The sequence below is a fragment of the Actinia tenebrosa genome, unplaced genomic scaffold, assembly GCF_029948245.1.
Source record: "Actinia tenebrosa isolate PJP-AT-01 unplaced genomic scaffold, QUT_ActTen_1.0 PGA_scaffold16__25_contigs__length_10494907, whole genome shotgun sequence".
Classification (NCBI taxonomy): Eukaryota; Metazoa; Cnidaria; class Anthozoa; order Actiniaria; family Actiniidae; genus Actinia; species Actinia tenebrosa.
The window spans coordinates 2,469,383-2,487,611 of NW_028292576.1; the positions used below are offsets into that span (position 1 = coordinate 2,469,383).

At 37.8% G+C, this 18,229-nt stretch overlaps 2 protein-coding genes across 2 annotated transcripts; both read left to right on the top strand.

The window, feature by feature from the left end:
* The first annotated feature begins 1,395 nt into the window (after positions 1–1,395).
* Positions 1,396–4,464, top strand: LOC116298082 (THAP domain-containing protein 2). The gene is made up of 3 exons (XM_031706434.2): positions 1,396–1,847; positions 3,708–3,829; positions 4,260–4,464. Exons 1-3 carry the CDS (start codon positions 1,455–1,457, stop codon positions 4,261–4,263), a joined length of 519 nt encoding a protein of 172 aa, XP_031562294.1. The 5' UTR covers positions 1,396–1,454; the 3' UTR covers positions 4,264–4,464.
* Positions 4,465–7,749: 3,285 nt separating this feature from the next.
* On the top strand, positions 7,750–11,227 carry LOC116298099 (prosaposin). Its single transcript, XM_089031474.1, has 5 exons — positions 7,750–7,893; positions 8,634–8,776; positions 9,760–9,828; positions 10,115–10,234; positions 10,952–11,227. Exons 1-5 carry the CDS (start codon positions 7,857–7,859, stop codon positions 11,210–11,212), a joined length of 630 nt encoding a protein of 209 aa, XP_088887600.1. The 5' UTR covers positions 7,750–7,856; the 3' UTR covers positions 11,213–11,227.
* The last annotated feature ends 7,002 nt before the right edge of the window (positions 11,228–18,229 follow it).

The window sequence follows — 18,229 nt, forward strand, 5'->3', positions numbered from 1 at the left end:
TCTTAGTGTTGCGAGACTGATTCAATGTTCTTTGTGTTCAACGAAACCATTTCCGTCTCGGAATGGCCTATATGGCGATGACAAAGTTTTTTGAAATAGGTGTATGCGCACGCATTATTTAATTCTAGTTCAATCCGTCACAATGCACCAAAATCATACGCTATATATGATTATATTTCAATAATCTAAAGTTTTTATACTACTAAACTGGGGGAGCGGAACTTAAAATATATTCATTTTTATCGGGCTGCCAGTGATTTAGCTTGATTTATAGCTGAGAGAACTGCGCAAGCCCAACTGAATGTTTACTAATTATATAAATAGACTGATTTCTGCATAAGTCGTAGTTTTGTGGGATTGGCAAAAGAGCAAAAACACAGAGTCATGGAATCAGTATCGATTCATCCGGCGGGCCTCAGCATTACTAAAAAGACCACTGCTCGGCATTATTGAAAATATCACTGCTTAGTTGTTACAGGTAAAAAGAGGCTGCGAATAATTTATACCGAGTACGTTTGTACATTAAATTCTGCTGAGAGCATTTTGCCAAATTGGTTTTTATCTTGTTTGATTAAAAAAAGGTTTCTCTACACTTTTCAAAATAATGACAGCAAATGTTAGAACTTGCCAATGGTCTAAATACAGCTGTTGTATCGGTTATTTCTAATAAAAGAAATTTTCTTATCGATTTTTGTACAGCGTTTATTTTCAACCCTCAGTATTGCTTACAATAAATGAAAAATTAACTTAAAAATAAAAGCAGTTAACAATGAAAGCAAAAATGGGGACGAAAGTGAACACAGCAAAAAATGTAGAAAGAAAATTGAAATTAGTGATAACTGGAAAAAATGGCAATAGAAATGAAAACGAAACCCTAGATGACGAATTAATCATACATGGCTGTGGACACGGCTGGCTGTACACAGCTTGATGCCATCGATATTCAGAAGCAATATGACCCAATATGATGCAATCAATATGTCCTGTTAATTAGGGACTTCGTACTTTTCATTTAGAGGGTTCGTTTTCAGATATTTATCCGCTCCTATATGTCAGTGTTGAGTCTAGTTGTCTCTAGTTGACTACAAGCCTCGAAACAAACTGAGTGTAAACGTACCCTGAAGTCCATCATATTCTGTCCCTATGTGTTTGTGCCTTTGTGTTTGGGGGAGGGAGGTGGGGGAGTTTGGTTGCGGTATGTATCTCATATCATTTCTCACGATAGCCTGAACATTGATATTTCCAAGAATATTACCAAGACTTTATTTTTTTTTAAAATATTAATCTTCAGTCTCTTGCAGACTTTGCAGAAACACAGAGAAATGGAATATGGGTCTTTGGGTTCCCTGTGGTACAAAGTGCCATAACAGTCTGGCACTAGCATCCAGACGTCACACCAGGAACAGTAGATCTAAACGTTCTCTGTAAATACTAAAGAATATCACTCGAATATCATGCCAAATAGATGCGTTGTGATCGGGTGCAGCAACATTCCAGACCTAGAAAAAGGAATAGCGCTTCATGCTATTCCTTATTGGGATGATAATCGTCCAATTCCTCAAGAAAGAAGAAGAAAATGGATCGAATTTGTACAAGTAGAGCGCGCAAACTGGGAAGCCAGTAGATGGTCGGTCATATGTTCGAAGCATTTTACAGCTGATGATTTCCAAAGAAGATACAGCAGTCTTGAAGGATTTGAAAAGTTTTGGATACCTAGGCTGAAAAGAGATGATTTTGGTGTGAATGTATATCCTAGTGTACACGACAACATTAAAGTAAAACCAAAAGACATTCCATGTACTTCTAGTTGTAATGCTTCTCGGCATGGGAGTCGGAGACGTAGAAAGGTGAGGAATTCTTTGCGTACGTGACTCTTATCTATATTGTTATATCAGAAAAATGATAAATAAATCATAACCAAGTTAAGTTGTTCAAGTTTCTAGTGGTAAAAACTTCCATTATCATGGATGGGGCCAACTTGGAAACACAAAAGACATGCCAGAAATCATCTTAATGTTCAAAGGCGCTACAGCAAGTCAATAAATCATTTATTATTATTATTATTATTGTTGTTGTTATTGTTGTTGTTGTTGTTGTTGTTGTCATCCATGATACTTTTAAGAAGGGTCCATTCATTACCATCCTATTGTTTTTGAGTCATGCATCCATCACTATTAAACCCCTATTACCCTCAGAAAATAGGCATTATTCAATGTACCCACAGTAGGGAATTTGATGTGGCCCCCAATTTGAAAAGGCCAGAAAATACTATAAACATTCGTATTAAGGGTGGAAATTTCACATTCATCAGTTTTCCGTGGGTCATGGAATTTAAGAATTTCAAAAACAAAATGTTATATTCTGCTTAGGTTACCCACCCTGGGGCTTGTCATTGATAGGTGCATTAGCATGATGGTCGGTTGCTATGATGCGTCTTTCGTCATTATGACGTCACAATACGTCATTATGAGGTCACAATGACATGTTGCGTGACGAAAGACGCGTCATAGTCCTATAAACCTCAAGTCAAAAAAACTACAATTTTGATTTTATACCACCTCGTCGCTGCTCCTGTGCGAATACATTCATTGTCTGGCCGTTTAAATACCCCTAAAGTTTGACCATATATGGTCATTTGGCAGGAAATTTGAATTTCTTTCATTAGCTGTAACTTTACGCTGTTGTATCCGAATGAGATCTGGTTTTCACTGTAAATATGCTCTTTGTGTAGCAAAAATATCTATAACACTTTTAACACTGCTTTACAAATTTTTAACGTTGTTACTAAAAATAAGTGTTACTTATGACATCATAATTTCAAGAAAAGTCAAGAATACCGTTACTATTGTAAAATTTTAGAATCTTTTTTTTTCTAAATAACACCTGTTTCAATGTCTTGCTTTATTTAGAATAGAAACTACACCTCTGTAAGCCAAAATGTGAATTTAAGACCCTTGCGGGAGAAAAAGCCATAGCAACCGACCATCTTGTAGACAAGACTAGGAGAATTTGTAACAATAAGATCTACAAGAACAAGCTTCAAAAATTTTACTTTTATTCAATAAAAAACCACATTGCTGAATATCCAAGGAAACACGTGTGCTACCTAAAAATCAGTTCCACTAGTGTACACCAACCAGGCTATGTGCATCATTGGCCATGTGCAAGCCCTTATGTTTTCCATGGATGTTCTTGGGATGCATGTTACATCATAGCCGCCATGTTAGTTGATGATAACAAACATTCATCATTAGCTTCCCTTGTTAGATCAACCAACATGGTGGCTGTTTCATTGTTATATTCGATATTACAAGGGATTTTGGGTCATGTGGTTGCACCCCAAGAATTCAACAGTCCTGTTTTCTGATTATTTTTCATGTAGCCAGGTTTTGACTTCCAACGAAACAAATTAAGCTATACACAAAATTCCCAGTCTTGTTGAATAATGATCTACTACTGAGGAAACTTGAAAACTGTCTATAATCCCTATCGCATAACTACTGTGTAATAACAGTTTTAATCTTAAAAAAAAAGAATATTATATTGTTTCTATTGTATTTCTTTTAAAATTTCAAAGCTGTACTGGAAGTTGCTTAAAGGGGGAGGGTAGGGTAATTATGTGGAAGATATTGTAATAATATCAATGTTTACTTATAAACATAAAGCATCAGTTTTTATAACACAAAGTTCATATTTTGATTTTATAGGAATTAAAAGAAACCTTTCTAGATAATAAACAGTCATATGATCAACTAAAAAGCACAGTTATATCACTGAGGACTAGATTAAGACAGAGAGAAAAAGGAACAAAGGCACTTAAAACAGCAAAGTAAGTTTTCACCATTTTAAAGATTAAAAAGTTTTTATTTTAGATTTTGCTTAAATTTCTCATTCTTTTCTTTTTCCTTTCTTTTTATTCCTTCCTTCCTTCTTTTTATATAACTTCCCTTCTTTCTCTATTTCTTTCTTTTTTTCTCTCTATCTTTTTTTCCTTTCTTTCCTTTTTTTTCCCTCCATTCTTTTTTTCTTTTTTAAGCACTTATATAACCTCTAAATTTTCATTTTCATTTGTTTCTAATAACTACTTATTAGTTTCATTATTTGAGTGATTGGTGTGTGACTTGGGCTTTTTATTTACATGGATGCTAGCTACTACTACTACTACTACTACTACTACTACTACTGTTTCCACTCAATCTGCTCTATCAGTTTAGTATTCATGTAATATGCCCATAGCTGCTATGTTTGCTATTTTTCAGATAAAGAATATCAAAAAAACAAAATCAGTTCTTGCAGAATGACCATCTGAGCCTAATGAATAAATAAAGTATTAAATGTATCAAAAGCTGGGTTATGCTGTATCACTTTTTTTGATTTGATTTTTAATGCAGGGTTATGCATTTCATATACAACAACAGGTACATATTATTATTTAAGCTCCATTAAACTGTGAAAAAAGTCCTCCATTGATGTTCACTCTCTGCGTGTATTTTCATTGGCACATAATTTGTTTTGATTGACTTTACTTGTTCTTCACTTCATAAGCCCCTTCCTTAGGGACAAAAGTCTTTAATGCGTAGTTCCAGAAAATATCCATACCCTGCCACAGAGGAAATTTGTAAATGGACCCCCCTCCTCCTCCCCCCCCCCCCCCCCCCCCACCACCATGCACCTGAAGAACAAACTCAGTGCAATTTTGTTTTTTCTATGACCCCACTACCCTTCAGAATTTCCAATCTCCTCCATGGGTGGGGTATGGATATTTTCTTGGGTTTCTCACAGTCTTACCCCTCATAATATTATTAGAGACATCATAAATTTTTTAACCTGTTATTTTATTCTTCATTACCCACACTCTTTTTAACTGACCAGGAAAAGTTAGTTATAGTCTGTTTTGGAAGTCATATGTGATTTCTAAAATCCCAAAATTATAAGGTAGCTTGCTGTACCCATCAGACTTTAAAATTGGGAGAGTGAGATTTTGATGTTAGGAGATGGTTATCCACGTGGCAAGGGAAAGACGGTAACCCAAATGGAGAAGGGAGTGGTAACTGATGGTGGAAGATACTAACTCATACAGTATATTTAGATGTACTGCAGACATCACACACTACCTGATGCTTGGGGGTAGATGAGTGGGTGATGCTCAATCTCGGGGGCAGAATCAAAGGGTATCCAGTATTGGTTCATGAGTATATCCTGCATCTGGGAAAGAAGATACATCCAGACCATCTGTAGCTGCCCTTTTCTTGCCAATTTCCCCCTAAACAATGGGATTGGAACAAAATGTACGCTAAGGAATTTCACAAGAGATAGTGCGGTTTATATTATGTAAATTCACATTTTCGGTGCTAGATGTCACATGGTATAAATTGTGTTGGATTGTGTTACGGTCACCAAGAAGTTTTTCTTTATTTAGCTCTCTAAATACAAGTAAAATATCATTTTTCTAGCTTGATTGAAGCTTTTCTTATTGCTGTTAGAGTGACCACAGTAAATCCGTGAAACACTAATTACTAAATAGTACAAAATAGTGTTAGTTAAACAATAGAAAACAATGGAATTTGCATGAAATTGTGCTATTTAGTATTACTAAAGTTTCACGGATTTACTGTGGTCACTCTAAGATAGCTAACTAAAGAAATCTATCTAAATTTTTTTCTTTATGCTCAGTGTGTTTGTATATGGGAATCCGAGAACAATGTCCGAACTTCTTGGTGACCGTAACACAATCCATCACAATTTATACCACGTGACGGCTAGCGGCGAAAAGCCGGTGAATTTAATGGCTTTTTTTCTTCTGATCATAATAGAGAAGGCCAATGATAACTGATGGCTGGAGATGATGTCCCACAAGAAAAATTCCACTTCCCAGCGTCCAAACCCCGAATTCTTCTCTCTTTTTTAACTTTTTCCCATTCCCATTTTGTTGTTTGTTTCTTCCGTTCCCAATATCCTAAATTCAATTTTTCCCAGTATAAAACAGACAAATCCCAGTTCCCAGTTCCCCCGTTAAGGACCTCTCAAAAGAGGTCGGAGCCGAAAGGAGATTACTCAGAGTGGCCCTTCCCTGGATTCCAATATTTGGAATTAGAAATTGATTTTTGTGGAGGGCGGAAAAATGGGGAGCCCGGCGAAAAACCCTCGTCTGCAGGACTAGAAACTTGCGGTCGCATTGAATGTTGAGATGCGAGCACCACCCGTAACTTCCCAAGCTATTCTAAGACCGAAAAGAGTTATGGGCATAAGATCACTAAACTGTCACCGAACTGAATGTTTCAACTACAAGCAACACCATAAACCGTGTTCTGGCATGACCAGCTGATTCGACTCGGCTCTTGACTTAGCTGAAACATTGCGTTGCTTGTAATTTAAACATAATAATAAGAAACATCAACCTAGTTCCAGCTATTCTTGGAGCCGTTGAAATGACCCATCGCTTATCGCCAGGCTATCAATCATGAATTTTTTTTCTTTTCTGACGACCTTTAATTGCCGGTATATATATCCCAAAAGTTGTCAGTCTTTAAAGACGGGATAATCCGTCTCAGTTGTTACTGCTGTGCAAAACAAAGCTTGGATCAATCACGAGGTTTTTTTAATTGTTTAGCAGAAGATCATGAGAAGGCTTGGAAACAGGAAAAAAGTGTCTGGACAACCTTGTCCCGGGTATAGCACGTGAACGGGTAAACAAAGTAAATAGCCGTGATTTAATGATTATTTTTCGACGTTTTAAGTTCAGCCGGTACGACCTTTAAACTTTGTAATTTTCGCGCTTTGTATTAGATTTTCGCGCTTCACATCTTGGACTGTACCCTGGTCCCAGAGGTTCGACGATTTTTCCCCCGGCAACGTACTAGGACTACATCCACCCGGATGATCCGTAATACTTCGATTAACATCTTTAATCATATACATCCATTTTATAATCTTTATAATGGCCTTTCGCCATAAGGACAACTTTACACATTTAAGCTCAATATTTTGTAAACACGTTCGTTTGGAGCCAAATAGCAAAATATCAAATGCGACCAAAATTTATTGAATGCGTCAGTTTATATAAAGCCGTGTACTTTGGGAGAGGTGATATTTTGATCACCAGAAAAACTGACACTTTTCGGAATACTAATAAGTAGATTTATACTCTAATCGTTACAGGTTTCGAGCAGCAGTGACACAAATGAAACGCTTAAAAATTTGGAGTAAACTCAGTTAAAGACTAAAATCGTGAAAGTAGCGGGCTTGTCGTTTTTCTGCCCTGTCCGTGTCGATAGACTTCTTGCGCAAGCTGGGCTATCTAGGCCAGTGTAGCATGACAGACGGGGAACATTGTTTCCCTTTTCGGAATACTTTATTTCTATTTTTGCAGAAAACTATGTTTATATTATGTGTCAAATTTCACAAAAAATCTTGCAACGTCAGCGTAAGTTGAATAATTCTCGGAAATCTGGCTCCCTTATATTTGTAATATCTTAAACTTCCAAACCAAAATTGTCCGGCCTAGAAATTAGGCTGAAAATGTTGTTTCCTAGATTAGAAGTCTCCTTTATCAATCGAATGTGTCGTCTACACTTCATTTACTCGTATTTTACTCTTTTTTAATTTTTTTTCTAAGCGATATCCTGGAATAAAACTTTGATCTTTGGAGGAAATATATAGCATGATTGCCTCGCCCCTCCCCCGCCCCCTGCGACCACATCATGTGATTATCACGAACCTTATACTTCACCTCGTATACTCCAATCTGATTGGCTAACTTCTACGCCTTTATAAACCACCGTAATACCGCTGTTTCTCTACTAAACTTTGACAGAAGGAAGGTTTTGGGTCTCTGTATTCTTCATAAAACATCCGCCATGAAACTTCTAATTTTCGCTCTTTTTGTTGCCTCAGGTAAGTTTAAAGTATACACAAGGGTTTAGAGAAGTTTAAAATTGGAATTTTAGGAAATTTGAAGGGTTTTGTTCGATGTAAACAGGTAGAAGTGGAAAGAATGCTTGAAAGATCTCATCGTTGCACATGATGATCACGAGATTTCCTGCTATTGTCTAGGCTTTGTTGTTTAGAAATCATTTAAAGGCTAAAATAAAGTTATTTAATATTTACTCTAATCGAATATGCAACTGAATTTCAAAATAAAAGTCGTAGTTTTTGGGAAAATTTCGATTTGGACCAGTAGCTTAGTTAGGACAGCCTAATAAATCTTCAATTCACAATTTAATATTTTCTGACAAACACAATTGTCATTGATATAAATAATTTCACTACATAATTTATAATTTCTCTAAAAGTAAAGTTTAGATTTTGTTTAAGTTAAGTTTTGCAATATGCTGTTATGCAACCCCTAGCAAGCTAGGTGCTATCATTTTACGTAAAAGCTATGGCTAATAAGTTATTGATTAAATATAAGCTTGAGATGATAAAGCTCAAATCCAAAAAACTAAAGCAAAACTTAAATATAATATCACAACAGTAACCTCTGTGTTATTGACAAGAATAATCCTCTGTGTTATTGACGAGAATAATGTTCATGGGCATTGTTTGCACGAATCTCATTGTAATGCACAGACTGTATGCCCAACTCAATTAGCAAACTATTTTCTTACACCAGCTTAAATTATATTCTTTTCCAGTAAGTGCTGGTTCTTTCAAGGTTGGTACCATCAAGTGTACATTTGGTCCATCATATTGGTGTCAAAACTACAAAACTGCAAAGGAATGTGATGCTGTCAAACACTGCCAGGATAATGTTTGGAAAGTGAAAGTATCTTCAAATGTATGTGAAGCATGTTGACTATGAAGAATTATTATGCATGCTTAAATTATTGCTGGGAATTGGAAGAAAAAGCAAAAACATATGTATTCATACTTAAATTTCTTTTTGTGGTAAAATTAAACCTTTTTTTCATAATACTGCTGATAACAGTTCTGTGATTTATTTAACATCATTTATATTTTGGGAGTCATTGCTGAGTCTCCCTAGCCAGAGGCTAATTTTTAAACTTATTATAGCTGACTATAAGCTGATTGGTAGAAAACTGTGCTTTATTAGTGAACGGAGCACAGTGCTCACATCGTCTGCATGTGTCACTAGATCCTGTGACCGTCTTTGTTTTAGAATTAATTGTATTGTTTATGATACAATCGGGACGATCGTATAAGGATTTGTCTCATTAATTCAGCAACTTAAAAAACTCTAAATTAGCTGGAATTCAGTACAGACCAAGATAAAGTACAGGTCAAGACAACTTGAAAAGGTTGTAGCATTCATTTCTGTATTCAAAAAAATCCATAGTACAATCTCTCAGTAAGACCCTCACAGAAACACAGCATGGGCTACCTGTGGTTTTGCTAATGCCATAGTGACTGACACATTTGCATATTCAGACCCCTCACAATAACTTGTTTACTACGCTTTGCATATCCATGAGTTGAAAAGAAATATCTTGAAGGAGATTTTAGACTAAAAAGATCTTAATCCTCTAATCCTCTGAAATCTTTAATTCAGTCCAAAATTTCCTCACAAGATTTTGCTTTTTTTAACATTTCTTTGATTGACAGTCATATGTTGAAATGCTAGTTGGCAAATGAGACATTGAACTTTGTGGGTCGGATTTCAACGATAATGATAGTAATGTTCTCAACACACAACTCTCATCTCACAAGCTCGTTTTTGTACCAAAAGAAAAAATCCTGATGCCAAAAGAAAAAGATTTGTAGATGTTAATCCTTTTTTCCCTTTCTTCTTTATTTTTGAAGGCTACATGTGATGAATGTGTGGCAGTTTTAACATTCCTGAAGAAAGAAATAATGAATCCTGACTTTGAAGTGAGTTTATTACATTTGAGAGTAAATGGTTTGAAATCGTCTGGGTGAGTGTAGTCTTGAGAAAGACTGTTGTTGGTGGTGACTGATGTATCGACAACCTGAGCTCAGAAGTCATCAGAGTCAAGTGATTATTACATTTATTAATTTTTTTCTCAATTTTATTTTGCTTCTCTTATTTGAAGATTGCAAGTATATAATTTACAAATAATTCCAACTTACGATATTGCTGTCTTTATTGCATATTGCTCACTACTTGTTTTTGCTGTTTTATTATTGTTTACTTCAGAAAACAGTTGAAGGATACTTGGAACAAGTATGTTCATCATTTGGAGCTCTTGCAGATGAATGCAAAGCCATAATTGAACAGTATGCACCTCTTATCTTCCAAGAGCTAGCCAATTTGATGGTACAGTATGATGCTTCCCTTAGTTAACATACATGCACAGTTTGCCAGTACAAGCTTATGTAGTGCTCAAGATTTAATAATCAATTGTCTAGGTTCACACCTTTCTTCGTAGATTCTAATTCTAATATACAGCTATATGAATCATTCTAATGGCTGTAGATACATGATCATTGATCACAGCCCATGTTATGTTCCTGTGACCTAACAGACTCCAGAAGTCTGGCATTTTGGCCTCTGTCAATCAAATTTAGGACAGGCCAAGTGCATTTCAATTGTGAACGATAAATATTCCTGCAACTCCACAACCTATTTCTCATGGGGAAATAGCTGTAATGTTTTGGGAAAATTTATCGCTCAGGATCCTTATGACTAGGAATGCATTTGGTCTGTTGTAGATTTGATTGACCATAGCCAAAGTGCCAGATGGCTTGAGTCAGTTAGGTCGAAGAAACATGAAACAGGCTGTAATGCTTGGTAGTATTAGGCTACTTAAAGCATTGATCTGCATCATTTTGAAGATTCTTGTAAAATCATTCAAGTATAGGCCTTACTTGATGGTTGGCTTACATGTACACTGTACGTTCATGTATAAAACCTAATCTGCAATCAAATTATCAGTGTTGTTCAACATCTTTTTACAAAACAATTTTTAGCAGTCTCTGAAAATTGTTTGTCACAGCTACAGTTTGTTTGTTTGTTTTTTCCTATGACTTCTAGGGTGATCCTAAGGAAGACTGCACCAAGCTTGGTTTGTGCGCAGCAAGCAAGGAAAAGATCATGGCAACCATATTGAGAAAAGCTATGCCATCCAAACTGGTTGCTTCCCTCAAAACCAAGAAACGTCATGTTCTCAAGTCTAAATACCCAATCAAGGCTTCTGCTGAATGCATCCTTTGTGAGTTTATCGCTAAGGAGTTGGATCAAATGTTGGGAAACAATGCCACCCAGGTGAGCATAACCTGCAGATATCAATTTTAAAAAGTGCATTGGTTCAGGGCCAAAATTAATGCTTGCAAACACACAAAATGCAAGTGAAATTTTGTATTTAGCAAGTAAGAAAAAAATTAACTAACAGAAATCAAAGGACAGAAAACTTTAGAGCAGGTCTGGGGGCATGCTTTCAGGAAACTCTTAAAATTTGGCTATTTCCTACATTCTGGGGTTTATTTGGACCAAAAAAAAGATAAAAGAATAATCCCAAACTAAAAGAGGATTGCAGCCCCAGCAGCCCCCTAAATCCTCAGATGAATAAGTAAGTACTTTATTAGCTCAAAATAGAAATGCAGATGTTTTAAAGTTTTTGAGGATTCAAAAGCATAAAAATCGCTCTAAATAATAGACTTTTTAATGGATATGGGAGCCATCTTGAATTATTGGATGCCTAGGTGGCAAAAGTAGAAATATTTATTAAGCACAGAGTGGTGGGGTTACACTTTCAATTATGAAATCAATTCGAAGTTTTGCTGTTTAACTTGTTGCTTTTCGATATGGAGGGTAGGTGCCATAAACGCCGCAAGGCGACAGCAAGGGCTAGCAATTGGCAAGAGGTAACCATGGCAACCTTGCCATGGGTCAACCTCGGCACCCGTCACACTGTTAACACAGTTGAAGTTTATACTTACCATTTTTTTTAAACCCTTAGAGAGGGTGGGTGGGGAGAGAGCAACAATAGGCTGCAATGCTGAGCGACTGAGAGCAATGGCCGACCACGAGGGCAATGGCTGCAGTAGCGCATGCGCTGTCGACAACACACCGCCGACCAGCAACACACTCCAAGTTAACTTTGCTTATAAAATAACCACATTAATCACATATTGTTCCAACTATTATCCAATTCAATTGCTTTTTAGATATGCTTATAATTAAAAAACATAAAGTCATATAAAGACACCTTACAACTGTTAGTCTATAAATTTCACAATAGCTGCCCCCTTGTCTTAATCCCATAATGTCTTGGTATAATTCAAGATGGCCACTATATTGGTATCGACTAAGAGTCTATTGTGAAAAAACCCACTTTTAAAACTTATATATAAGTGTTATAATAAAGCTTTCTCAGTCCTCAAACCATTCAATAACTATCCCATACACACATTGTCTCCAACAAAACTACATTCCCATTCCTCATTCTATTTTTATTACTTGCCATTTCTGTGATTTATTTAATGTAGTTGATTGTATACTACAATTAAGTAATGTTTTTTGACATCCACGGCCAGCAAGAAATCATTGTCTGATCATTGCTGTCTTAACAAAGGTGGTGCAGCTTCTTGCTTCACCATAGAACTCGTGCAGGTTTTGTGCCAGAATTTATGTCTAAGGAGCAAGCACAAATCATATTCATATTAAAGTAGGGCCCTCAATTCTTAGTACTAATTAAAGCCTGTAAATGTGTGGGAGGATGAAGAAGGGATTAAGAATCGACTTTTCCTTCAAACATTTTCATAACAAGAGATGCGCAAATGACTAAAGCAACATACAAAGTCCGTTGTTTCAAAAATGTTGCAAAGAGTTTTGTCTCGATTATTGACTACAAAGCTTGAATGCCTTTGGTGATTTGAATACCATCAGTGGAATGTGACACGACCCATGATATGTAATTAACAAAACTTAGGCTGCAACATGTATGGTACTAGTTTCTGTCCATAGGTTTGATATATTGAGCTATTCCTATACTACGTACCTCTGATTAAGAGTTTTTCTACAAATAGGCTTTTTCGTCTGAGCACCGTTATTGCTAAATTACAGTTTCATTCTTGTGATTTAAAGTCCTTGTAAATAGCTCAACTTAAATCAGCCCCAGAAGTTTTGTTTCAGGGATTTGATTAAACTGACATGGTTTGATAAAAGGTCGGTTCAGTCTTTGTGACTGGGCCCAGTTGGTTCAAAGCCGCATATCTAGGCTAAGCCCTGGGGTAACTTGTTTTCTGGTTATATAGAAGACCTGATAAGTGGTTAAAGCTCTGGAGTTAGTGCTAATTCCCAGCGTGGAAAACCGGCCCTGAAATATGGTAGGTGGAGTTTGGCAGAAGTGCACTCATTTATCGATGAATAGGTCCAGTTTCCTACAAATCCTTTCGCAAGCGCTTAACCCCTCTTTGACTTTTGCCGACCCGTGCGAGATTTGTGCTCTCACACAGAACACAATTTCCGTACTATGGAAGTACTGTATTTGAGATAATTTATGACATCAGGCGCTCATAAAAAGTTGTTCTAAGGGCTGAGGCCCTCGTACTCCTGAATTTATAAACAAGTGTGTACATCCAATCCAAATTGTTTCTTCGTGGGAGGGGGGCAGCGGGGCGGGAAGCATACTCTTCCTAACTTTATATTTTTACTTGCATCAAATTCCAACCACTCTACTACTCCAAAACAAAAATATTCTGTTCTTGTTTTTTTTATTCCTCGTTTCAAAAGTCAGCCAAACATGGTAGCTTGTTTTTGTTGTATGGTTAATGTGCCTTTGTCATGGGGTGTAGTTTTGATAATTAAATCATCAATCATAATTTCACTGTTATGACTCATGTAGCCTTTATTATTGCCCTGCACAAGTGGGACTCTTTAATGTATATCCTAGCTTTATTCCCTTATCCTTAGGACATAATGTAATATTTTTCCTTAAAGCCATGATGAAGCCCACATCGTCTTAGAATTGGTAATTGCAAGAAACTTGTGATATTTGCACATAGGTAATGACATCCTCGAACTCTTTATTGAAAGACACTGCCAACTGAAGTGGTCACCTTGAAAAATGTTTGATTTTAGGCCTGTTGGCCCACATATCTCTTCCTGCGTCTTTCTGCTCAACAAATTCTCAAAACTTGTGGTACATGCATACCTTTGTTTAGGATTGTGAGGGCTGACCTGAAGTAGTCTATGTATAAGGCAAGAGCTAGTTCACAGAGTATCCCATCCACTTAGGAAATGACGGGTGGGGTAGCCATAGTGTCATTTGCCCCTTTGTCTGGGTGTTGGTTTTTATCTGGTCCAGCCTTACATGTCGATAAAAGAATCGTGTTAATGAAGGTGCGCACATTAACACGGATCAATATTTTCTCTGCAACGTGTGTTCCGCAATGCCCATTTGCTATTTGTAGCCTTTGTATTCAATATCCCAACTCCCAAAACAACCAAAATTTTCTTGTTTTTCTTATTCCTTTTTACAAAAGTCCGCCGACATTGTCTGTTCCGTGCAAGGCATTGGCGACACCCGTTGCCACGGTATACATTGCAGTGTGTAACCTACAGTGATACTTTTAACCCATTATATGTTGCGAGATGATTGCAGCAATTGTTGCCCAAACATAGAATTGGATTTATTACTTTGGCAATGATTGAGTCCTCTGGTTGGGCTGTGTCAGGGCACAGACACTCTGTCTTGGCAACTTGTGTCGGCCACAAGTTGCAGAGAAAATTGTTCGTATTATCCGCGGCCATTAGAGGATGATCTTTTTAGATGATGGGCTATCATGTTTGGGAAAATTAATTTTTTCATGATATATGAACTTGAAACCATAGCAAATATTGATTTTTTCTTTCTTCAGGATGAGATTATATGCTGATGTTGGAAAAGTCCTGTCACCTATCTTCCAGCTCAAATTGCACATGTGAGGTCAGATATAAATATCAATCTTGATTTTTTCCGTTCTTCATGGTCCCTATAGCGTCTAGGCAATGAATATTAATTTATATATGCTTTGAATATAAAATATCACATTCCTGATTAGCCCCACCCCCCACCACCCACCCCGCGGCCCCAACCCCACCCCCCCCCCCACCACCACCCCCCCCCCCCGGCCCCTCCGCCCCCCCCCCCACCCTACCCCCCCCCACCCCCCCACCCCACCTCCCCCCCACCCCACCCCCCCCCCCCCCCACCCCACACCCCCCCCCCCACCCTTCATACATATCTTCCCCTAGATGCTTCTCGCTACTACAGTCTGGACTATCTTCAATTCTTCAAGCTCAGAGATTCAAGCAAGCGCCTTCTAATTCTGATTTTGGCTTTTTTCAACTTTATTTTGGCTGATGCCTGTTCTTGAAGTATTAATACTTGAGTTTGCGAGTAGAAAATAATAATAGTTGTATGTTAAAGATATGGTGTTTTTAGTATTTTTAGTGCAATGCTATTGCAGGAGTCTTGGCAAGGAAGTCTTGGCACTGATTGCAAATGCATGATGCTAACCAACTCTCAACGGAAGTAAATGACTCCTTATAATAATAAGGAAAGCATGGAATTATCCACTCCAGAAAAAGTAAAGAATTATCTTTTGTTTTTATCAATAGACCCTAGTTTAACCCTCATGAACTTTTAACCTAAACTACCACAATATTTGTTAAAAACCTCTTTTCCATACCACAATGTTAAACTTAAACTCCTTTGAGTAATACCAATATAATCTTGAAAATTAGCATAATCAAAAGATGTACTAAAAAGATTCTGGATTTTTACCTTTCCCAGAAGACCATGAGTAATTGTCAAATGGTGCGCTTTCTTTTAAAGTTTAAGAATAGCTCCTACTATCGTAGACTTTGTGCCAAAAGCCTGCTATACTAAACGTAAACATAACAGAAGGGAGCCCACACAGCAATGTTTGAACATCACAACATGCTTTTGATTGGTGCCGTTTGCATGCTTTAAACAAGGATGAGTGATGAGGATCTAAGGCCCTATAGATCATCAAGCAGTACTCAGTATTCAGATTCTGTAGCATTACCTGGGTGCGGGAATGGTGTGGGTGGGATGGGGTTCTCCTTGGTTCGAGGGAAGATGAGGTGAATGCCCAAAGAAATGCAGCAAAATTTTTTTGCCAGATATTAACTCATTTAAAAACCCTTTAATGATCAATTCGGGATACGCAAGTGTTAGGGGTCATAGGTTGTACATTAATTTATCATTTCAAAGATGCCAAAAATGTAGTGTTGACATTATACCTTATACTCTTGACTTCCTAGGAATTGTTGTGTACTTCAACATGAAAAGGACGCAGCATGAAGCTAACGAGTGCCCATAAACCACTGAGTAAACAAGTGGTTACCTGGGTGGCTTCATTCTGGGTGCGCTAATTCAAAAGAATGCCGTCATGTGTAATAGTAAGTCGAATATCGAATGAGAAACATTTTACTTAGAACTGAACGTTTTTAATTAACTACCATTGCCTTCCTATTTAACTAGGCTTTTTGCTTTGCAAGAAGCAGCCTGGTAAAGTACTTGCATGCATGTCAAGTGACTCTATCTTGAGGAATATCTGAATACATAATGATAATCTCTCACTGAAAATTATCCATTCTATCAAACAAAATTTTCCATATTCACGCCTGCTTTTATAGTATCTAAAACGTTTTCCCTCCATATGTGACACATTGAGTGGCTTTGCTTCCACATCAGAAAAATGTCATGTGGTATCGCTGGGGGGTACCAAACAGATTGTCTACCTAGATTTCCCACCAAAAACAGTACCAATCATATTTTATTGCATGCGTCCTTGCATTTCTTGAGTCAACAAGTTTTGATTAAAATTGATATTTTATGGTGGTATATTAAATTTCTGTTCCAGTGGAATATGTTGACCTAATTTTCTTTACCTCATATTACTAAGATGTTACATTACATTTTTTTGATCAAATTTAACATTCATTTGTATCACCATCTTTCATAAATAATAAAACACAATAAAGCTTTCTTATGACACCCACAATATTTTTGTCCTAGACTTTGTTTCATATGTTGTTACAGTGCGTGTAATTTGACCACACCCAGGCAAATTTATTGTGCAGTGCAGGGGGCGGATCCCCCCCCCCCCCCCCCCCCCCCCCCAACCCCCCCCACCCCCCCCCCACACCCCACCCTCCCCCCCCCCCCCCCCACCCCCCCCCCACCCGCCCCCCCCCCCCCCCCCCACCCCCCACCCCCCCCCCCCCCCCCCCCCCCCACACCCACCCCCCCCCCCCCCCCCCCCCCCCCCCCCCCCCCCCCCCCCCCCCCCCCCCCCCCCCACCCCCCACCCCCCCAACCCCCCCCCCCCCAAGGAATTTATGTTCATCGTAGGGTGCACGCACACAGTTATTCCAGAGAGATGGGTTGGCACCCTATAGAATCAAAGGCAAAACCCATAATTTTGTCATTTCTGTTAACATCTTTAAAGTCGTTGTCGCAAGCCGAACAGGGCGGGTGCTCACCCCCTACCAAGCACCCCATCCCTGGTTTGCCACTGCAGTGCTTGGATATCTTTTTGAGGGGGTTTAAAATTAGCAATTTTGTATTTTCATATATGTAATGTTGCAGTTTTGAACCCTTCATATTACAACTTTTTGAAGGACAAATGAAACAAAGAATATCCATGAATTTTAATAAGTACCTATTAAATTTACTAATACTCAGGAGACAGGCAACATGTCAGCCATTCAAAAAAATTAAAAAAATTAAACTAAAAGAACTAGAAAGCTGGTGAGAGACGAAAGTGTTTTACAATTTTCTTGACCTTTCCCTCCTTCATGAAAAAAAAATTTTTTTTTGAAGGGTGCATTGTTTTCTCATTTTGTCAAGGATTTTTTAAAATTAACAATTTTTGATGGTCTATGACTTTTTTCCCTGTTTTTCCCAGAAGCTATGGCTTTGCATTCTTAAACCCGGCTAAAGCCCTGCCCTGGGATCACAAAGTCGTTGCTGCTTCAGTCAACGATGGTAAGAGTCCCGTAATTTCCAACGGGTCCCACTGTCTGGGCTGGAACACTCCTAATTTAATTGCTTCTTCCCTTTATAATAATAATTAGTTGTCTACATTCGCCAACAACTATGAAATCCAGATCCACAACGTAAAATGTTGGGAAAGGAAGGAGAGGCCATCCCAGGCTTGTTTGCTAGGGGTGGTTCAATTCAACCACCCAGGCCCCCACTAGCTTAACCCCCTACTACCTCTTGTAGAATAAGATAAATTCTTTAGCAGCTCCCTCACTTTTTAGTTTTTCAGGATGGAGTAAATAACACGTTCTGTA